Source organism: Cuculus canorus, chromosome 7 (assembly GCF_017976375.1).
Source record: "Cuculus canorus isolate bCucCan1 chromosome 7, bCucCan1.pri, whole genome shotgun sequence".
Lineage (NCBI taxonomy): Eukaryota > Metazoa > Chordata > Aves > Cuculiformes > Cuculidae > Cuculus > Cuculus canorus.
Genome location: NC_071407.1, coordinates 32,399,234 through 32,423,582, shown reverse-complemented (window position 1 = coordinate 32,423,582; position 24,349 = coordinate 32,399,234). Strand labels below are relative to the sequence as shown.

The 24,349-nt window shown below is 37.7% G+C and overlaps 1 protein-coding gene across 1 annotated transcript; it reads right to left on the bottom strand.

Moving 5' to 3' along the window:
* Positions 1 to 1,050: 1,050 nt before the first annotated feature.
* GLRX3 (glutaredoxin 3) lies at positions 1,051 to 24,063 on the bottom strand. The gene is made up of 11 exons (XM_054071690.1): positions 23,932 to 24,063; positions 19,658 to 19,766; positions 17,040 to 17,114; positions 16,224 to 16,425; positions 8,856 to 9,028; positions 8,700 to 8,761; positions 6,000 to 6,057; positions 4,104 to 4,156; positions 2,958 to 2,997; positions 2,783 to 2,875; positions 1,051 to 1,326 (listed from the first exon to the last, which is right to left on the bottom strand). Exons 1-11 carry the CDS (start codon positions 24,000 to 24,002, stop codon positions 1,276 to 1,278), a joined length of 987 nt encoding a protein of 328 aa, XP_053927665.1. The 5' UTR covers positions 24,003 to 24,063; the 3' UTR covers positions 1,051 to 1,275.
* Between the last annotated feature and the right edge of the window lie 286 nt (positions 24,064 to 24,349).

The following is a 24,349-nucleotide window of genomic DNA, read 5'->3' as shown; positions in this document are numbered from 1 at the left end:
GGGCTTTCAGCAGTACCTCTCTGCTCAAATTGTACTACTGGTGAAGTTCAAGCACTTTTCTGCTTACCATCACTTCATTTGTTGGATTTCATAAAGGTAGCTGGTTTCTTCTCAGATTCTAGGCCTCTCTCTGGATACGATGTCCTTGCTCTCTTTACTCTCTGCAGCCAATGCACTCAGTACAGTTTAAATCAGTATTTCACACTTAAAAGTCAGTAGCAGCTGATAATGAAGTCAGGCACGGCAATTTATACTGAAATGTTTGTGGTTAATTATGTATTTCACAAACAGAAATACTTTCCACAATAGAAAAGACTCATTAGTCTCAGCAAAGATGCTAAGAACTCAAAAGAACTTAAACCAAAAGATGGTTCCCTAAGAAAAACACCCCACTGTACACGCCTGCAAGTATATCTGTACTGTGTAGCTGGTTTGATGGTCTGCCTATTATTAGAACCAGTTATATTTCAGAGCATTAGAGCTACAGAAAGAAGGATTAAAAACAACTTACATTCTGTGAATACTGAAGTGAAGGATTCATATATTAAAATGATGATTTAAAGTGCCAAAGCCATAGCCCAGAAAGTAAACCTTTCCATCTCACGAAGGAGTACTGAAGATACACCAAAAGACTGCCCTAATCGCTGTGTTGGCTCATTTATTGGCTCATTTCCACTGTAACTCAAATATGTCCAAAAAGCTATACTAAAATAGGCTGAACATCTGAAATTAACAACTACGGTACTTACTCAGATAATGAAGATGCAGAGTGTACAGTTGAAACTCATTAATAACAACTTCCTAATGGTACACTAGATTAAGGTTTCAGTAGTATTTTTCTTGCTCACTAGACATGAAAACAATTATTAACAGGCACAGAAAATTATTATGCTCCATACCACAAAGGTATACTCATTAATATTCTCCTAATGCAAGCTGAGCCCAAAAAGAAAGATGTAATTTAGTCCTATAGACTACTGCAACAGATAGTCACGTCATTACTCAATTCTTATCTAGATGCAATGAATACACAGAGTGTAATAACAAATGCAAAGTCCATGAGTATTACATTTTAATTTGAGGATGTTGACATTTTTGTATCTTTAGTGGAAACATATTTTCACATGTAGCAGGGTCTTGTGAAATACACAGAGTACATAAGCTGTCTTTATTTACACCTGGTCAGTTCCACAAGGGTAAGTTGTATATTGCTCCAATATAATCTACAAATGAATTGTTCAAAAGTATTTCTGTTCCCATTGATGTCCTCTTCCATTAATTTTCACCCTTCAGAACAGGCAATAATTCACCATTTTCCTTTAGTTCCTGTAAAAAAACACAGCAATTATTCTCTACAAACATTTTGCGATTATGCTAACAAGATCTCAACAGGGACAGTTTACAGACGAGGAAATCAATTCACCAGTTACAAAGGGAATGCAGTAGCTGACCCACTAGAGGTCCCTCCTGACCAAGACACTGAAGTTCATAACGCTGTATTTAAATTGTTTTGTCTATTTAGTAAGAGAAGAAATTTAGCAAAAAGATATGCCTTCAAAACCACTAATTGCTGTGGGCTTTACCAGGTAAATCCCCTGCTATATCTCATTCTAGATGTAATTCAAAATAAATTTTAGGAGTACACAAAATTTTACAACATCCAAAATGCCTCTCACAAACAAAAAAAATGACCCGATAGATTCTGTCACTACTACACATTTAAGCAAACAAGACAGTAAAATTTGAAGAGTTCGAAATAAGAGGTGCTTGCCCATATTATCTTGATAATTTAAATTCAAATTATAAGGCTGTTAACTTCCTAAAAAGCTAGATAACACCAGGGAATATTTTTTAAAATAACACGTTGTGGAGCACATACCCTCTTCCCACATCTCAGGAGAAATAAATGCCTCAATTTTATTACATATTAAGCTATATTACAGAAGGCATTTTAAAATACTGACAACATTCATCTACTCGTATACAAGTTAGAGCGAACTGAAAACAGTCCAACAATGCAAATAGACAAATTACATTTAAATACCAGTGAGAGAAGCATTTTGTAGCATCTCTGCAATGCCCAAGACTACACTTACTGATCACTGAAATAACCCACACACTTGTTAAATAAATAAAATTAAAGTAATCTATATAATTTAAGTAATTTAAGTAATACCAGTATTTTTAGAACTAAATGAGATTTATTGATTGTATCTTCCCAGGAGTCACAATGTCTGAGGAATTGGCTATAAAACATTCAGACAAGAATGGGCTCAAGAGTATTTGGGGTTTAGAACATTGTGCCTGCTCTGTTACAAAAATCAAAAACCAGTAAGAGATGCAGATCTATTTTTGTTGCTTCAGGGTCTGTTCAAACAACTACAATAAACCTTACTTTCTTCTAGGAATGAGACTGTTTGCTAGGAAAAAAAATGTCTCGCCCACCTTATTTGAAAAAAGCAATGTTAGAAGTAAAACTAGGAAGGGAAACCTGTAAAAATGCACCCACGGGGTAAAAATGGTTTTTACAGTAACAGTAACTGACTGCTGTCAAGAAAACACATTTCACTGCTAAATCTTGGCATACGAGAATGCTGGAGATTTAGAGATCCTTTCAATTGTATGTTGAGCTAATAGAAGTCACAGTAAAAGCAACCACATCGTTCAGTTTCAAGATCTAGGGCCACTACACAGAAATTTCTGTATGTTATGGGCAGAAAACATCTCTACAGTTTTAAAAAATGGTCAATTTGCATCTCAAACAAGATTCTCCCATTCCTACCTTGATAATATCCAGCCCTCCAACGAGTTCACCTTTCACATACAATTGAGGATACGTTGGCCAGTTTGAATACTTCTTTAATCCTTGCCGCACCTAAGAAAAATAATCTTAAATGTAAATTTCAACTTTAGTAAAGGCAACAATGAAAGCCTCAATGATTGAGAACCTTGATTACCTCTTCATCTTCCAGTATGTCGAATGTCTCATAATCAATGCTAGAACAAAAAACAAACAAAATCATCTACTGTGGAGTTTTGAAATGCAAGACCCTCAAAAGTTCAAGGTGGGTACATGTACAAGCTAGCTTCCAAACCACTCAGAATTAACAGCTAAGAGGAGGAAAAAAAAGTCAATGGCTTATGCACAAAAATCTGTAATGAAAAAGATGCTCAGTTTCATGGGAAACTCCCTATAATGAACAGATGACACCGTAACGCACTAAAAAGTTAAGCTGTGTGGCTTGGGCTTGAATCATCCAAAATGTGTTCGAAGTAATTCTGTTCACTATTAGCTAAAAAAAAAACCCACACACACGCTGGAGGTATTTATTAAGGAATCAACCAGCTACAGCCATTTCTCTATCTTCATATACTAGCGTAAAAACACAAAAATAAAATGCTTGTGTAAATTCAATTTCTGATTCATTCACATATGAGTTCTGGTATGCAATGCCTAGTATTCCAAGAACTGGCACTCTTCAGTAACTAGCAAGTATGTAGATAACTGCAAGTGGACTACAGCCAGTGACAAGGAACAATGATTTGAGTAACCGCTACTCGTTTCTGAGCTTTATACCGAATACTATCACTATCATCCACTATCTCAAAAAGCCCATTCTAACATCTAGTAATCAAGACAACCGCTTAACCTCTAACTAGTAATACAAACAAAACAGGAGTTTTTTCAAAGGAAGATGACACTAATCTCTCTCCCTACAGAAAGAGCTGCTTTGAAGAAGAAAACTGAGGCGAGATAACATGCCAGACTCCAAGATCAAGGAAACAGACCAAGCGGGATCTCTTTAAGACAAGTTGCTTATCAGAGTGGAAGGATTTCTTTCACATCAACAATCAGAGTGAAACAATCACTATGTAGTAGTGTTAAAGCAGCATAATCTGACACACTACATTCAACTTGGCATCAAATTAGTGTAGTAGTGATTTACACTATAGGCTTTTACATAAAGACATTTCAAAACACTCTTAAAGAAAATTGTGTTTAAGAAAGTCTTCCACTAGTATTTTCCAATCAATTTATAGAGCTTAGTTTTTAAAACAGAACTGGCTTCCTAAATGCAAATTAAAAAAATCCACTTACGTACCCAGTATTGTTCATTATTTCTATAATTTGCTTGCTGAATCCGCATTTTGCCACCTAGAATGCAAAACACATGTATGTTAAAACATGCATCTGCTATATTTAATCCAGAAAATGTCCAGTCCTCAAACTATCACCAATTTATTGCTAGCAATGACCTTACTGGATGATCAATACTGCTAATCCCCTTTACATTCTTTATACTATGAGCTTTAAAGAGTATTGAATCTCTCTTTCTTTATATTCTCTGCTGAAATAAATGAAAACATTGAGAATATTAAACACTTTCCTCAGTTGTGAAATGATACAAGGCGAATCTGCTTTCCAGGTTTGGCAATACTGCCTTGAAAACTGTTCAGGCTTGATTATTCTCTGAACGTCCAAAGAGTCAGTGTCAGGGCTATGACAGGTGTAAGTGCCTTATACACATTTGTAAAATAGATACGTTTTATTTTGAGACATACACTACCCTTTATTTACCATTCTGGAGATAGCAGCAACCTATGGTTAACTGCTAAGTAGGCTGTACGTACAGTAACTCCCAAATGAAATTCATCATTGAAAGCATCTATTGCAAAACTCTTCATATTGACAGTATCAGGACATAGATCACTCAATTTTTTTAGACATTGAATATTTAATCCAGACTATTCCTTCTTATCAGTGATTTTGCTCCACCAGTAGCACAAGCAAAATCAAAACGTGTAAAGCAACCTGCCCAAACTCTTGCTTTCTGTAGGCAAGACAGTTTTTAGAAGGACAGAAGTGCATCCGTTTAGAAGACCTAAGCCCAACCTGCTCACCACCGCTGCTTCAGTGAGTCAGCATAACTCACAAGGTTCCAGCAGCTATGAAATGGCTTAGTAAAACAGCCTATAACACTCTTAAAAGAATCTCTTAATACAAAGAGAAGGCTCAGAGAGCAAATGAGAAAATTAAATGGAAAAACAAGTCACTTGAACAAGCTTGGTCCCTTAGCTCTATATCCCTTTATAAAAAATACCCTATGAACTACTCATAACTGCAATCACTAACTACAGTTATTGTTTCCGGGTACTCCGCTCTAGTGAATAGCCTGGTGTTAGGTGCCATTCAGGTAATTTTGACAGGAAGAATTGCAGTGCCTTCCTGATCAAAAGGGAATGATTTATCCCCTCGTTACTTTGAGTATGCAACACAAAGCAATAGATTGACATTTTGGTTCACAGCCATTTGGTATTATTTTAATCCTGATTGCTAGCAGTTGTCTGTCTTCAGTTACTATCTTTATTTCAGTGAGCAAGAAAATTAATCGTAGCTTAAAGACACCAGTGGATCATTTGTTGTATGTGGTATTATACTGTACCATTAAAAACATCTAGCAGGCTTTTTTAATGATGCTTTCACAACTGCATTTAAAAGTCAGATAAATTAAAAAGGATAGGACGCCCAACCAAATTAGGTCAACAGAAGGAAATTTCAAGAAACACGTGTCCAGAGATAAAATTTTAGGCAACACTCAAAAGTGTATGCCTCAAGTAGGATCGTCACTGGGGGCAAACACTCAGAACAGCAGAAGAAAATCCATTATCTGCAAAGACAATCAATAGCTATGACCAAAATGACATGCACTGTTCTTTCATTCATTCCTGAACTATAGGGCAATTGACAGACGTCACTGCAGGGCATCAAATTCCCCAATTTTACTGTAACACAGCTATCAGCATTTTAGCAATATATATCCATCAGGTAAAACCAAGACTGCTCTTCTATGGCTTACAGAAGCACCAAATAAGAAGACAAATAACTAACTTCCCAGCACCGTTAATTTACATTAAGCAAGGAAAGTAAGGAAAAAAGGTAATTATCACTATTTAAAAAACTGTTTAAATATAAAATATTCTGCAGTGTTTAATCTTACCTGTTTGCTTCCCTTCATAAAAAGCATCACAGGAGCTTTGTTTATCAAGGCTTTAAGCCTACAGAAGACACAAAAAAAGACAGACATAAAACAGCTCAGCTGTTACTTCAAGGTTTGTTTCGACAGGAAAACAAAATGCAAAAGCAGACAGAGCAACCTACAGCTTTACCAAATGCATTTTAAGCAGCATTATAAGCAACTCCATCTGAATCGCTTCCAGTAGCAAATGAATTTGAACAATCCTATTACCTTCAGGGCTACAATAGTGGTTTCTAGATTGACCTCTAAGTATCAAGCAGCAATAAGTTCAAAGAGAAACATCATTTTATGATATCTTAAATTCAATATTTCTATTTAGTGACCTATCACTTCTTCACATACTCCGTATAACACTTAGCATTTTTCACTCTCCTTGTGAGAATGTCTTTTGCAGAGTAAGTGCCATACTTACTGCCCATCAGTCATAAAATCTTTGGACTTGGGGACTAAGGACTAACAACTACTGAAATTCAGGAATAGGTCTGCTTTGCCCGAATGGCTCACTTACGGGCCACGTGCACAACACTTGGGCACTCCCCTCCTTTCCCTCTCCTTTTAGGAAAGGCTTTCTGTGACAGATGACAGAAAAATTACAAAAGACTTCTATTTGGCAGTTTCCTTCTAAGGGCAAACAACCCTCTAAGGTTGCTTTGCATGCCTGGAGAACGCAGAGTCTTTGCAAAATCAAACTAAATGAAGCTTTATTGGTCACCTACAGCCTTTGCACACGTAAACCTCAAAACAATTTTTCCAACCAAGTTGTCTCCAAGTTAAAAAGCAACAGCAAAACTAACAGTTACAGGAAGAGTGAGCTACAGTAATCCGAGCTGGCTCCCCAACTGCCAGATCTTTTTCATGAAACTAAGCTGATTTCTAGAGTCCCTTTTCAAGGGTATTTTCAAGTGAGAAAGACGCAATTATTTGATGGGAAGAGATCAAACACTGAGTAAAGGGACATCATTTAATATTACATAGATTCTACTACTGATATTCCTTCATTTTACTAAGTCTTACCATGTTTGAATAACTACCTTGTAAGGCTTTTATTACAAGTGACTGATAGAGTGAATGCAGTTTGAAAGATGTCAGCTGCTCAGATTTAAAGTGTGAGGTTGGCTACAAAGAAAAAAACTAGTCTGTGCCATGGAAGAACAACTTCATGGTTGACACCAAAAACAGAGGACAGACTTCAGCTAAAGAAAAACACTGGCTAAAAAATAAAGAGCAAACTAGGCAACAAGTAGTTACTTGTGACTTGTCCAGTGACTTTTTGCCTTCAGGCCACTTATACATCAAAATTTGATACAATTGAGAAAAACTTCACACACCCATTCAAAAGATGCTGTTGTTGCTCCTTTAGGGAGACATTTTGCTATACCAACAATTTTAATCTATTAAAACACACTAGGTAAGCAGAGAACATGTCACATTACCTTCTTTCTCCAAAAAGATTAAGCAAGCAAGAAACTACGTATAAACTCAATAAAGCTGTAGCTTATGCAAGTTTGCAAAAATGAAGGAAGAGACTAAAGAAAGCTTTCTAAAAAAAGTTTTTAAAAGGCCATACTGAGACAATCTCACCTATACCTAGAATTTAATCCTTTACTGCAAAAGGTAGTGATTGATTTTTGTGGCCTTGGTTAAACAATTTGCAAGTTACTCTACTAGAGTAAGAAAAGGTAAACCTCAGCCATAGAGCAAATTAAAAAGGAAATAATAAACACACAACTGTGAAAATCAGTAGACTTTATCAACATATTGAAATGGTTTGCATTAAATTATTCCTCCACGGTGCTGAGAAGGCAGAAGACCCAGAACCAGTCACAGCAACAGCACTAAAACTTGTTCCTATCATGCTCAGACAGCAAGATGGAATTTGTGCTAACATATTTCCCTCCTAGGTACAGGCCATGTCCTTGGTAAACTAGTACCCCTTTGCATGTCTTAATGGCACTATTCACAAAATCCAGGAAAAAAACCCAAATCTACTAGCAACTTCTCAAACAGACGAACTTGTCAGATATCTGGAGCCTGACTGCCTGGGGCACACAGAATTTCAAACGAGCAAATCTTCAAAAGGGAAGGTTAAAAGGAGGACAAATTGGTTTCTAGATATTGCATCTGATTCAGGAAGCAACAGACTTCCTACTCCTGCATCATATATTCGTGTTGCCAAGGTGAAAGAAAACAGGAACTGAAGGACATGAGTAATCAAGAAAAATGAGGAGACAAGGCTAGATATTTTCTCTAGTGACATCAGTTATGAAGTCTCTGCCAAATAAAGCTAACAAAAGCTACTAATGTCTATAAGATGATTTTCCCAGTTATCTTTAAAGAAAAAATTCTTAAAGGAGAGACAAGAAGGAACCTATATATTCCTGCTATAAGCAAAATAAGCAAACTACAAATACAATAAGCAAAGTGTATTGGAACAGTATAGCTTAATAAATACATACCAGTATAATTTTAAATTAAGTGACGCTTACTGTATACAAAACTGGATATGTTAAAAAACTGCAGATCTGTAATTAAAGAAAATCTTGCCATTTCTGATGAAGTCAAAGAACAGGAATTTATATAGGGGGCTCCCCCTATACAAATAAACATACAGGAAACCTCAAAATTAAGACACCCTTATAGTAATGACATAATACATCACACCTGTCTTCCAACTTCTGTGCCTTTGGACAGATCGTGTCCAGTTCTCCAGATGCCTCAAGTTCCTGGGGAGATTGGGGAGAAGAAAAATCAGACATAAAAAGCAAGAAAAATGTGCTTCTAACTACTAACAAGATTAAGAATTTCTCAGTTTCTAACCTTGACAATATCAAGTCCGCCGATAAGCTCTCCAGCTACATAGAACTGTGGATAAGTTGGCCAATTAGAGTATGTTTTCAGCCCCTGACGTACCTCTTCATCAGAAAAAATATCAAAACTGCTAAATGAAATACCATGTTTGTTCAGTATTTCCACTATTTGTTTGCTGAAACCTGTAAACATAAAAAGAGGAATTACGCATAATTTTAAATAGAGCATTCCCATGTCTGTACTAAACTTTATTCACTTAAAAAATGCAATTCTTCTAGATAGTAAGTCAAAGTAGCTTCAGTGCGTTATTCTTTGTTCTATCAATATTTTCAAATACTATAAAAGGGCACACCCCATATTTGCTACTGGAATTACAAAACCAAAGTACACGGACAGCTTGGTAAATCTGGTACTTCTCTATATAGAGCTACATCATAAGTAACCTTCATTCAAGTCTCTCTGTTGTTCCAACATACAATTAAAACGAAGTTAAATGCATTCCCTTATTCTGCCTTTTTCAGTGAGCATTCACAAAGAATAAAAGCTTCTCAGTGACCATAACAGCATCTGCAGCAGCCTTCTTTTCATTCCTCTAATTGCACATTACTTTCCCTACACCCCCACCATTCACTCCTGCAGCTACCAGTGAACTGCTCCTACACCAAACATAGATGAATCATAGAATGGTTTGGGTCAGAAAGGACCTTAAACATCACCTAGCTCCAAGCTGCCTGCCATGGGCAGGGACATCTTCCACTAGATAAGGCTGCTCAAACCCGCATCCAATCTAATGAAGCCGACACACAATGTGAGAACCAGGATTTAAACCTTCTACTGCGTCACTAGTTTAACTTTGAAACTTGGCTTCTATTATGTGTTCTAATATTTTTGCTTTAAGAGCATGCCCTTTCCCACCTCGTGGCAAAAGAGATATTCCTTCATATATACTCTGTTCACATGAGTACTTAATATTAATATTACTCACTTGTGACACTTTCTTGTCATGTTTTGTTTTCCGTTATGAAAGATTTTCATTAAGTCCTACTTGACAACACGATCTCAGCAGGATATTGAGCATTTGAATATCACGATGTAAACATCCAGGTTTAAGTTCATTACGTGGCCAATCTTAGAAAAATAAGTTTCTCCCTTCTACAGTTAAGCACTTTTTTCCTAAGAAAATCATCACATTATTTGTAAAAAGTGAGATGTATAAGACTATTAATAGTATAGAATTTATAGTCTATAATCACTTAGATCTTTTTACATTAGAGGGAAACCCACACAGAATTTCACTTTCAAACATTCTCCTTCACCTCTATTATAAATTCACCATTCTCATTACAGTGAAACATTAAATTGATTTCTTTTAAAAGAAGATAAGTTGTTTCAAAACAGTAGGCTCTACACAAACTCTTCAAAATCACTTTAAAAAAAAACCCAAACATGCATATATACCATACACATCTAGGCTGTATCCTTTATGCCAACAAGTCCATTCTTTCTGGGGTAACCTGAAAGGAAACCTTGGACTGATGTTCAGTCCTCGCCATCCACTTAACACTTCCACTAACACAGGATCACAAACCACCCCCCAGAGAAGATGCCAGTCTACTGGATGTTTCACAGTGTACTGCAGATATTTAATCCGTAAGAAAACGGATGAGGTGTGCTGTACTTCACATAAGGAACCCAATGACTTGATTGTTAGGACAGATGATCAAATCTTGATTCACAACTTCACTGCTTCTCCATAACCTATTTGCTCTGCTGTGAAAATGATGCTAATCAGGGAAAAAAAAAAAAAAAACACTAAGTACACTGCAACACATTGAAATATTTTGGAATTTAGCTTCATTTCTAACACACAGTCTCTGTCTTAAAGTATTTCAATATAAGCCACTGCTGCTTTCATGCACATCCCTTCAAGGGAAGTAGAAGCCTCCTAGGCAGCACTATCCTATAGTTTGAAAAAAAAGATCTATAAGAATTTGTCTATAAATCAATGTGATCATAATGTGTGTTTTATATGTTTGCTAACTCATTCTGTTTTGGATTCAAATGCCCTTGCAATCCTAGCAATTCCCTCAAAGAATGCTATACAGACAAATGAAAACCACCATACAAATATTAAAAACAGAGAGACACAATGCTTAAAGGCTTTAATAAAAGAATAAAAGGATAAAGAGGCTTTAAATGGAAAAAAGAAACAAAGTGCCATAGAAGAATAACCTTTGATTTCAGCTTGCAAGACCACCTATTAGTTTTTGAAATATGGATTTTTGCTGCAGCTCTCTGCAGTTTCCATGCTCTGCAATTTATTGAGATATGAAGTAGCAGTATTTATATGTATGGCATCTAAGTTGCTTTTCTTTCTACAACTGAAGCGTTAAGTTCATGTAAAGCCTGAAGTAAAACACAGATCCTGAAATTTTTCATACATCTGGGAGTTCATTAGTAAACAGCTAAAGGCTGATTGCTGATGGTTATTCCATCACCAATATATTAACTCATTTCTACTGTAAGGAACTGGGGGGGGAAAGCTTTATTTTAGCTGTAGGCAATTACATGCAAACTAGAAAGATTGATTGGTTGCGTTTCATTTTGAAGGGTTATGGTAGCTGTCAAAGTGTTATGCTTAGGGATAAAGTGCCAGAACAGCTTTACTTTCATAACGTTACATTTCTGAAGAAAAGTCATACATGCATTGCAAGGAATAATTAAACTGCTAACAAAGTGTTTTAAGAGGTTATCGAGACAATCACAAGCGCCACTCCAAACTCTACACCAATAAAAACACCGTTAATAAATAACAGTATTGACAAAGTAAATAAACAAATACTACCACAGTCCAAGTGAATCCACTGAAATAATACAACATTCATAACCACATACAATTGCCAGTAAACACATAGCCAAGGGGACAAACCTTACTTTACACTACGCTGAATAGGCTTTTCCAGTGAAGAAATGACAAACTACAAGAAGATCCCAAAATACACTGCTGGTAGGGTTCCCTATACTTGTCAATTGCACCGAAGACTCCAGTGCAAGACTTATTTGTATCAAAATACATACAATTCAAAAATATCTTCACCTTTAAACAAGCATGGCTCTTTATTTAATTCTATTACTCCTACTACTGTTAGAACAGATCCATATTATTGAAAAAATGTTAAATTACCTTCACTTCAAAAAAGAGTTTGTTCTCAGAAGTTTAATGGACCCAACTTACCAACATTCCTCTACTACTGCCAGAAATTGTCACAGCAATCTAAAGCAGGCATGGTATTTAACTGCAAAATTAAGAGCTGTAAGTTGAGATGATTTCATGTGTTGCACTACTTCTAATTCTAATATATACATCTATGAGGGTAAGTGCCTCCTGTAAGCTTTCCATAGGGTCCCAGGGATTAAATGCAAGAACTAAAAGCTTGAAGAAATATTTACTTTATCATACCAAGACATGCAAATGAACCTGCATTATACTCTCAAAGTAGCTTCCTATATCAAGTTTATGATAAAATACCTAACTATCCTTAACCTTGATGCCTCAATGTCTTTTCTGTTTTGGGTTTCTTGGTTTGTTTGTTTTTTTTAATTTCCTCACAATTCAGTCCCATCAAAATCAAGTATGTCAGAGAACAGTAAAGGGTCTTCTCTCTCCATAACTTTAAATCTGCCCAGCATTTGCTCAACACCCTTTATGAAGCCATCTGTCTACTGAACACCGGCAAAAATCCAAAGGAGAACCGAATGCCTGTGCCATCAAATGATCATACTGACATAGCGGCTCACTTGGGCATAATGGAGAACATGGGCACACAAGTAGCTGAGAGATTCACCATTGCCTGCACAACACTGACCTCACCACAGACATAGCAAGAGCCATACTGTTCCCTTACATCTTGCTACACACCTGCCAAACAAATCGCAGCACAAGCACAGAAGGTTCATCACTAACAGCAGTGCCACATTGGCATCCGACACAGTTAAACTTAAGGCACACATACCTGAATAATCTAAGCTGTAGACACTCAAAATGTACTCGTGCATATTTGGACCTTATCAAAGCAGTGCTCCATTACATACAGGTATTACAGGATGTATCAATGGATGCACTTCATAAGACTACTTCAGAATAAGGCAAGATTTCCATTCCTACAAAATTATAAGTAAATTCCTATGATATAACTGTCACACACCTTATAACCACATTGTTACATAATACAAATACAGAATTATCTATTCATAAACAGATGGAATATCATCAGCTCTTCACAGGAGCAAATGCCTATGCACAAACTGTTAGAATCCCAACAGCACAATGAATATGAAGGTTCTGAAACCTGTAGTTATTTCTGAAACTATTTCTACTGAAGTGATTGTGGGACATGTTAGTACATCAAGATGAAACAGCAGCCTTGAAATTCGAAAGGCAAAAAGAAAGAGGAAAACAGGGTGTGCAGATACCAACACAGCAGTAGTCCAATGCATATGGGGAGCCTCAGTACATAAAAAAATCTTGCCTTGACGCCCTCCCATTTCTATGACTTTTACAATAACACCTGAAAAAGCAGATTGTAAAATGGCATGCAAATATCTTAAAAGCAGCTGCAAGTATGATTAGGTATAGAGGGCAGAGAGGGGAAAGAAAAGCTGCACACGCTTTGTAAGCTAGTGCTTCATCAACCTGAAGTAGCCTGGAACAAGTTACAAGACTCCTCTCACTATGCCAAGGGAGGATTACCTTCTACAGCACATGGCCCAGACTGACAAGTTTGACATGCTTTAACCAGTCCATTTTTCTCCCAAACATCTGACATGGCTCAAACACTACCTCTTTCAAATATTGTTTCATGACTTTTACATATAAGCCCTCCTTCTCAAAAAGGGCAGCACGCATTGTACTAAACCTCCTCTTATCAACAGTGCTGGACACTCTCCTCCCTTCCTGCCCAACTATACACTGTATCAGTCCAAAGCTACTCTTTGTACTTCAATCCACACAGGCCCACCTGGCAGCTTCAGCACTGTTACCTCTCTGCTCAGCTCTCTCATTTGTCAAACACTGGTCCTGACCCCCAACTACCTGCAGTTAACGGAAAGACTCTTATTTAATCTACAGACCCAATCCTCAATTTCAATAACCAGTATGATATAGAACTAGATAAATAGCTCTCCTGTAACAGAATGTCTTCACAAATACAACACAAAATAGCAAAGGCTGTTTGGCAAGTCATGCATTACAAATCTGCATTATTCTCACCGCATCGAATCAATGCGGTTTGTATCAATATCCTTCTCTTCCACCTCCTCCTTAAAAAGTACATGATGTTAGGACAAACTGAATCCTTCCAGACTAAGCTAAATGGACAGAAATGTAAAATCATTTCCTTTTATACTATTTCATTCATTTAATACTTTCGGGAAACTATTGGGGCACACTCCGATAGAAAGCAAAAGCAGCAATTACAGTGGGGTGCCTGCACTTGAAACTGTTAACTGTATTTAATATTTAAAACTGTAGTGAGATTCTCCATGGCTGGAACATTTGCAGTGCATACACACCACAAAGATACTTTGCCGTTATGTGAATACAGCATCAATAAATCACCACAGTATGCCACAAGTTCAAACCAAGCACTCATGCAGTCCTGACCAGACACAAGCAGCCCTGCTCTGTCTCTAGGCTGCCTGTGCTGAGCCCTTACCAGAGGGGGTCAAAAAGAACAGTTCCTCCTCAGTGTCTTAAACACATTTCATTAGTGTCTCGCCATGGCATAGAAACATTTGAGGAATCTTTTAAACCTGCACATGGTACTGTAATTCACGGCCAGAACAAGTATTCTCATTGTTTGTTTTCAGCCACAAGTAAGTGAGGTTTTGCATGACAATTTAACTTTTTGAGCAGTCATCTCTTTATTGGTTCCATAAATATATGCCACAGGCCTTTCTTCAGGAGCCTGGATGTAAGGAGCTAGCTATTGCTAGGTCTTTTCTTATTATCCTGTTATATTCCACAATTCCTCCATCTCTGTAGCCCAGCAATGCAGTTGATGTGATCTGCCTCACAGGATACATGTTTCCTTAGCAAAACAATCCAAATCTTAATACTCTCCCACAGAGAAGTAACTGTAAAAGTTGCAACATTTGATCTCCAGGCCACTTTGGAGAAAGAAAGGTAAAAAAAATCAATGCAACTTTTTTGCCCATTGCCCTTCCCTCCCTCCAGTTTTCAGATTTTATCTTATTGCCACCATCCTCAGCATAAGGTATTTTCAGTCTTCCTATTTTAAGTGAAGCTTCGGAGACAAGGAATGGTCGTTTTTTCTGCACTACTTTTTGATCCTTGTTTGTTCAAGATTGAATACAGGCCTCAGGGAACAAGCGTATATGAAAAAAAAAAGGGCACAGAAATGAGCAGCTACTGCTCACTCCTGTAAGATATCAGTAGAAAAAGACTGGTGGGTTAGAAGCAGACTGACAATTGAAGATAAACTTCAACAAAGGCGGGCCAAGATTACACTCAAATGAGACAGCCTGGAAAGTGCTGTGTTGTGTTGTTAATTGCCAAAACAATATCCCTAGAGCTACATGGGAGTAAGAGTGAGCCATAACCAAAGAAGGGCTGCCAAGAGGGCTGCTTGGTCAAGCAATCTCCACACTACACCAGCATTACACTTCTGTTTACCTCCTGCAGCTCACCACAGAAGGCCCTACAAGATCCATTATGCAATGCAGCTTCTGGAGACTGCATTAGCAGAAGGAAGACAGCTTTCTAGTACCAAAAAAATCTGAGTATCTAACATTTGTCCATGTGCTTTCAACACAGACCAACACTTCAAGTTAGTCAGAAACCAAGCACTAGTAACAGTGAGCAAAGGTTAAGAGCATTAGGTTTAAGACAAGGTATTTCCACTGTAGCAGATATAGATGCTACTTCCAATTTTACCAGCTAAGACAGTTTTAATTTCTTTTTCCAAATTGCAACAGCAATCCTGGATGTCAGTCAGATCTTTTTATTCCTTGCACTGAAACATTCTCTTCCAACTATTGTACATTTCCAATAGGTGTAACTTGGCGCACAAAATATGTCACAACTAAACAGTGAGCCACCTCATTAAAAGTGTCCTAGTTCAAGGACAGCACTGCACATCCCTTAGAGAGCCCCTAATCTCTTGATTCCACTTCCAAAATGTAATTAAGGGAATAGCAGTTCTCTAGCTGCATATAAGCAACATGAAAATACTTTCATTAATGTTTTTAGGTGTACAAGACACCGTTGGGATGCATCTTCCCAAAATTGAGTAAATCTGACAACCAGCCCAAAAGAAGTACTGTCAAATTGAACACAAAACTTCAGAAAATCCTTACCACAGCGAGGTTCTTTTGGAGATCCTTTCATAAACAGCATGCAAGGGGCAGCATTTATGAGTTTCTTTAGACGCACATTAAGATCTTCTTTTGCACTATCATTAGTGCCAGCTGAAATGGAACTGCTGGACACATGGCGCTGTACTTTCTTGGTCAGCTCTGGGGCATGTGCACCGTCTAATCTGTCAACTTTCTGCGAATTCTAAGAAAACCAAAACACAAGCTCGTCTTAAAGGATTATATTCAGAATTTGTCTTGTAATAAAAAAAAAGTCAAACCACCATATAAAGTATAGATTTTCAGATGCAGGGTGGATTAGTGTATTGATCTTTTACCCAGCCTTCAGTTCTGTGACTCATACCATTCTGTTAACAGGCTGGCTACTGTTAATGCCTGTGAATTTGCTATTAGAAGGATTTATTAAAGAAAAGATTTTTAGTTTTATTATTGCAGGCAAATGTGCCCCAAACAGACTTATTTCTATCAAAACATTATTTACTTGGGGTTTTGCCATGTTGTAAAATGATAGCTGAACAACGGAAAATATTATTGACATTTTTTTGACCCAGCACAAGGTATGGCAACTAAAAATCAAAACTACGTAAAAATTCAAAAGCAATTAAAAAAGCTCTGAAATATTACATATAAAGCGTAAGACTAATTTCTAGCTACTTTTCTTTGGTTCCACTGGATAGACTTAAATCATGTTTCTTCACAGAGAAAGTTCTTAAGGTCCTGCTTTTCAGGCAGTAGTATAAAAAAAGTATACATATTAAGATTCCACATGGAGTCACTTTTATATCCATTTTCTCTTACCTTAAAGAATAAGAACGTTGGAACAGAACTAATTCCGTATTTTTCAGATACTTCAGGCACAGCTTCAGCTTCCAGCTAAAAATAAACAAAAAAAACAAAAAACAAAAAAGTAAAAGATTATTTTCATAACCTTCTTTGAAGTTTGACTGCTGATGTCAATCCTGTCTAGAATGTTCTTCTAGGCATTTTATACATCTTAAAAGGATTCAATGCAGAAGTTTGCGACATTTGCATTTAAATGAGACTCACTGGGTTGGCGTGTCATCCACCGAGGCTACAGAGTGTCAAAACAGGTTCAGAGGTTTTTATTTTGTTGCACATTTCAAAAGATGCCCAGAGGCTGCGAATAAAATTTTTGGTGCACTAGTGACCTAGTAAATTTTCAATCATATGCAGCTACTACTATATTGAAATCCATAAATCACTGACCCCAGTTATGTCATGATTACAGTGCTTATTTTCTGCCCACAGCAATTCTTGCTGTTTGCTCTATTGACTAATTTCAAGGGGCAGTACATCATGACTGACATTTGCAGCCTTCTGCAAATTATGAAGAAAAAAGGAGTGTTTCTTCAATAAGCTATTGATGTCTACTAAATTTTGGTTTTGTTTTTAACTCCTGCACAGCTGCTGAGTATTGAGTGGCCAGCTTGTTGAGATTATTGGGTTTAATTTTACTCAGCATTCCAATTCATACCTGGAAAAATATAATTTAGTAATTTGTCGACAATATGTCTTTTAATTAACTGAAATTTGTCATTTTCTGTTCTAAAAGCTAAAAGCTTACTTGACTTACAGAATATTTAGTACAAGACTGTTTAAGACACCAGCTTTGTAATGACTGCAGAGTTAATGGTTGAAAAAAGTAATGGATCTAAAACAGTTCAAACAGAAACCTGAAATTCAGTGTACAGAAGAAAAAGCCATTGGAATTCACATTCCACAAACCATGCAATGAATGAACTAGCATTGAGAGCTACGCAACAGCATGCTCGTGCTGCTCGCATCTTAGAAAATACCGCTGTGATTGTTGCTCACTATTGAACAAAACAGTGAAGCTCTGAATGTTATAGTACGACAGCATTTATTTATTTGCTTCCGGTTCTTCATGAACTCACTAAACACAGAAGCAACCCAGCAGACTAAGTCAAAACTGAGAGTCCAAGCTTCACCTCTACATCCGTAAAACAATGCTCCAACAGGATCAACTGAGAAACTAAAGCCATAAACTGAAAGCTGTAAATAGATTCCAATTATCTACTCTCTTCCCAGTGGCAAATGATTAAATGACTTTATAGAACATAGAATTGTTTGGATTGGAAGGGACCTTAAAGATCATTTATTTCCAACCCCCCTGCCATGGGCAGGGGCATCCCACAAGATCAGGCTGCCCAAGTCTTTCAGTAGCTTATTTTCTCTGAGCAAGTATGCCAGAAATATTGTGGGGAAGGGACTGGGGAGGGTACTTTTACAACACTTGACCACTTCAGAACCTTGTTATTAAAAAATAAATCACAGCTGAATAATAAAGGTCATTAAAAAATATTTGAATATGAATAAAGAAGCAACAGAGTTTTCAAACTTTCTTGGGCTTACTAAAAGCTACAGCTATTCTATATAAATTTAAGCAACTTGAATTTTCAAAATGCTGAAAGTAATAAAATACTTTAAGTAATAAAATACTACCATTAAAATAGTTCCGTTCTTGTGTTTTAGAGAGAAATACCAACTGAGAAAGGAATAATTAAAAAACCCTACAAAATGTAAATGCTGTAAGAAATCAAATTAAAATACTCACACACAGCTGGCTGCTCCATTACTCCCTGCCCTCATAATCACAGAAGTGTCTCATTAACAAGAGAAAGTTGTTTTAAAATGAGCGGCATGTTGATGAAGCGCATTCATTTTTCCTTCCACACTGGTTCTGTTACCAGGACATGCAGACTATCTCATTAGAGTATAGCATCTCATTTGCATTTATGCCACCCAGCACTACACAACTGTCATCTTAGAGTGACAATGTTGCACAGACTTAAATTTATCTTCCTTTCAACTTCATGAAGATTACTGTTCATCTTTAGTATCAGATAGAAATTCTCTTGAGTTCTGAGGTCTGTTTAGCTAACCAATAACATCTCGGGAACAAAAGAAATCTCCAGCCTACTTAAAAAGAACAGCATTGCTAAATTAATCTCAAATCCAGGGATAAAAATCATGCTTTAAAAATATGGCTGTCTACAGAACTGAAGGACTGAGGCATTGCAAGCATAGAGAAATTTAAAAGCCTATTTGTTAGGTGGAGCAGCTAGTGAAAAAATAATCCTTCATTGTATCTTAGTAGACCGATTTTTTTTTTATTTCTTTTTTTTTTTGCCCTTTAAACAGCATGACAATAGAAGTGGTTACTTAAGCTTGCAAGCACAAGCTTAGAAAGGTGAACATAGAACTCTTATCCCACAGATTTTTGATGCATCACTTGCATATGTTCCACCTGCACCGTTAAATGTGAAGCCATAAAGGAACTTCAAAAGCAATTTTATCCGTATTTTGGAAAATTTACCCATACTTTTTAATAACGACTCTCCTCTGTTTAAAGCAAGCTCAAGTGCCTCACTTACTTTGACAAATGTAACCTGTGTGTGTTCCTTTGCCAGTGCCGCCATAACCTCATTCATCTGAGCACACTGAGGAGCCCATGGTGCCCAGAAGTGGACAACTACAAGGGACCTACAAAAAAAAAAAAAGAGTAAGAGCATTTATTTTTTAAAAATAATCATTGTATATAGAAGTTTGGTATGCCATGCCAAAATCAAAAAAAAAAAAAAATAAACAAACAAGACTTGCACAGAAGACTCTATAATGCTTTTTCAAGAAACATTCCAAAACCCAAAGAGCACCGTTAAGGTAATGCAATACAAAGAAAACATCACCCTGTGTTTTGACACTAAAAGATCATTCCATACGAATGTCAGACAGGGAGAAGAACAAGCAAAAACACTGAAGATTAAGTCATACACTACAAGACACATATTTTGAAGCACCTGTAGGCCAAACATTCAGAACTGCTCTTGGGCACTCCACATCTCTTCCTGTGCAAGCTTTCTATTTTCAGAAACTCTGGGAGTTCCAGGGCTCTGCAGCTTCATGCTAGAGGCTGCACCATTGTTTTTCTCCTCTCAGCACCACCGTTGCCTCTTTAGTACTTATCTAGGATATAAGGCAGTAATTGGGACTTTTCTAGAAATACAATATTCTTACACTGAAATGCTATTTTCTGTTTTTATAGCTTCAACTTCTTATGCCTCTTCCAGCTTCAGTAAGGTTTCCTTGAATGTTTGGTACTGATCAAACATAGCATTTAAAGTTGAGAAGCTACATGTGTGAACACAAATCCCATCAAGCTGGATACCATGATTTACTTCTTGTGAGCTTAAGCAAACACACTTTGATGACACTAGTGACAAGATACTTGCATCTAATTTTCAATTCTGTTTTCCAGGTTTGCTGAAGCCAAAGCCACTAAGTAGTAGGGGATAAAGAATAAAAGACATACAATTTACTACTTTAAATGTATTTGGAGATACAGAAATCAACAGAACCATACTATATCACTTCACATCTTTTATCACTGAATAATGGAACATCAGTATAAATCTTATAGCTATGCAGGCAGTATGACAGTCATAGTGGAACAGAAGCTGCATTACCTGAACACATGCTCTGAATACAGCACCAAACAATTCAGATAGAACTTTAAAATTCATAAGCTTGATTTGCCAAAGCAATTCTAAAAAGTTTTGGCAGAAATATAATAGGACAGTCTCTTTTTTTAATTGATCACGCCATCAGTCAGAGCGTGGTCCTACTTTGAACGCTGATTAAAACTCAAAGTTTACAGACTAGAAAAACTGAGACCTGAGCTCAGGAACAGTTCATTCTTCCAACACTCTTGTGTAAGAGTCACCAACAGCAATGATCCAAAAACCTAACATCTCTTTTTAATTACAACAAAATAGCTGTCAACTTCTTTGAACTGACTTCACTGCTCACAATTGACACTAGCATTTAAACCTCAGTAAAGGCTCATTTAAGTGACTCACTCTTTACTTATAAATGGGATTTGATAGGAACTTTTTGAGAAACCTGAGACCATACCTCATTGCTCAGAGCATAACCATCACTGCAAAACTCTGTTTCAGCGTGTAATGTTCTTTAGCGATGCTCTTTGTGGAGCCTGGCTACAGAGCAAATGAAGAGGCCAGCAATAGCACAGGTAGCACATGCAGCAGCTTTCACTGCCCTCAGAGCAGATAGGTCTTCCAAACATTACTACAGCTGTCAGCACAGACACATATTCATTAGGACGTCCAAGCCAATGGGAAGAAGCACTTGAGAGTGCTGTCCCCATGCTGCAACCAACTGTTTTTTTGCCACGAAGTAATGAGGTAATAATAATCAGGTATGTTGGAAGACAGGGAGGAGTAATTTATATGCATGAGAATACTCAGTCACAACAGACAAGATTTTAAAAGGCAAAAAGAACAGGAGTTCAGTATTTCAGAAGACAGACCAAGCTCTGATGCAAAGAATTATGAAGAATTTTGCTCCAAGATTGCTTTTTCTGTACTTGATCACACTCTTCATTTGAAATACCAATTTTGAAACCTCCTCCAATATCCTAACATATGCACTATTTACAGACACCTTTAAGAGGTCAGAGAAGTTGTTAAATACAGATCAAGGATGAACAAAAATTTTTTAAATCAAGTTTTATGACAAAACAGTCTAAGCAACTTAGATTTAGACGTCTGTTATACTACAAGCAGAACAAGAGAATACTCCCACTGGCTAAAAACAAATAGTGGAAGAAAGGAGAACAGAGAACCTAAAATCAGTATAATAGCTACACATCAGAACAAAGCAATGAAAATAATATGATGCACTTTCCTTCCATTAACTCAACTCCTCTCCTACTACCAACAAGTATTTCACAAGTGCTTAATTTAATTTAGTATGCATAGCAGGACACATCTGATCACATGAATGTCAGCTCACGACAAGTAATAAGCACAGGGTTATTTAATCCTTATTCTATCAGAGCCTGTTCCTTCCTTACCAACACAGAGCTGCAACGCACTGAATTTTTATCTACATGAAGAACATACTTTAATGTAATTTGCACCAAGTGAGTGTTTTGGGTGTTGCAGTTTTTTGGGTAACAAATTCATTAACAGAAAAGTTTACTTCTGCAATTAGATTGCCCTCTTGGTATCCGAGCACTTTAAACATGAAAAACAGCAAGAGTAATTCAAAGTAAAGAAAACAAGAAAACAGAGTCTCAGCAGAATTAAACATGCAAGTGATACTAGAATTATTTCTTATATCCAATCAAGAGATTTCAAAAAACTCTACTGTCTACCTATAAAAGAGGATATTAACCAAAAACTTATCACAAGTCTCGACGTTTCTTTTCCCATATCATTTATATTTCATGTTTTGGAGTAAAAGCTGTGGGCACAAAAATAAAAGTAACTTCCTTTGACATAATTTTTTTTAAAACTCTAATAACAGAAGAAAAGTGAGAAGGACATATCAAACATTTTCAATCAATTACTATCAATTTGTCTTTGGCTCAAAAAAAAAAAAGCACAAAATGATCAAGTCCATTAGAGAGAAAATTGCTGTGGGCATTGTTGAAAATAACTTCAAAATACTGTATTTGTTCCTGAAGCCACTTTCATTTCAGTATGTCATAGTGAGCGCGACAGTGAGCACTCCTCTGGGATGTCCCCACCCAACAACTCAGTGGAAGAATAATTACAGAAGAGTGAAAGTCTTGCAGCAAGTTCCAAAGAATCTAGTTTCTTCTTCCCTCAAGCAAAAACATGGAAAAGATTTGATTATGTTGTCTTTAAGAATGGGATACTGATAGTTTCGTCATCCTTTTTAAACCACTCATTTAATCAGTTTTCTCTCCTTATTCATTTAAGGGCTACTTACTAATACAGCAGTTAAACGACATGGAAATGGTTTTGACCCAACACTTTATTTTAATGTGCTTTACAAGACCTAGTTAAGCACATACTCAGCTAGTGGAATAAAACATACAACAATAGTTACAGCACCTTTGATTCAACAAGAGAAACAAGAACTCATAACCAAACCGGTCAGACTTCAGTCAAGCATTTGAGTACTTGTCCACCTACAATGGCAGCAGAAGCTGCTGTGACTCTTTCCTACCAAAGCAAAACACACGCAGAGTTTTCCACAAAAACATAAGCACCCAAGACTTCCAATACCAGACCAAGAGCCACTGCCCAGAGCTACAGGGAATCACTGGTCCGTGCTAAGAGCTACCAACGGAAAGAACCCTGTTACTCATTATTCGAGCATAAAACCAGATTAATAACAAACCAGCCGCGATGCATGAGAGATGAACGATTTAGCTTTGCATTGTTTCTCAATAAACAACCTAATGCTGCTGTTTTCATTGAAACCGGTAGTTGTTTTGTTTTGCCGATACCTTAGGGCTCACAAGAGGAAAAAATAAATCTTCTGGTTCTGTTTTGCACCATTTTCCTGCCATTTAGGCTTTTCATATAGATCAGAAGCTGTGCGGGAGGAAACGGACGCTTAAGTAACCACCATTCAAGATGGGAGCCCGAAATGCTTATCCAACCTCCTGTTTGGGTTGTTTTCCTTTCCCCGCGAAGGTTTCACCGAGCCGCGAGGCCGCAGCGGGCCAGACCCAAGCGCGCCCTTCCCTCAGGCGGGGCCGGCGCTGTCGGCGCTCGCCGGGAAGCACGGAGCAGCGCAGCGGGGCCGCAACCCGCCCAGTCAGCCCCCTCGCCGTTCCCTCTCGGCGCCCAGCCTCGGGAGCGCCCCACCTCACCCGTCTTTCTGCTGTAGCAACTGCTCGAACTGCTCAGCCGAGCCCGCGTCCGCCACCTCGCCCGCCGCCATGACCAGACCGCCGCCACCGCAGGAGGAAACGCGCGCCGGTCACGTGGGGAGCGGTCACGTGGGGGGAGGACGCGAGCGCCCGTCACGTGGGGCGGGCCCGCGGGCGCCATCTTGGGCCGGAGTGGGAGGGAGGGGCGGAGACTGCAGGGTTGTGGTCCCTGTACGGTGGTGTCGGTACGTTTGATACCGAAAATGCCGGCAAATCGACTCCTTTAAAAGTCGTTTTGGAGTCTCTGTGACCCACATGAGGACAGGCTGAGAGAGCTGGGGTTGTTCAGCCTAGAGAAGGCTCTGAGGAGACCTTATAGTGACCTTCCAGTACCTGAAGGGGCTACAGGAAAGCTGGA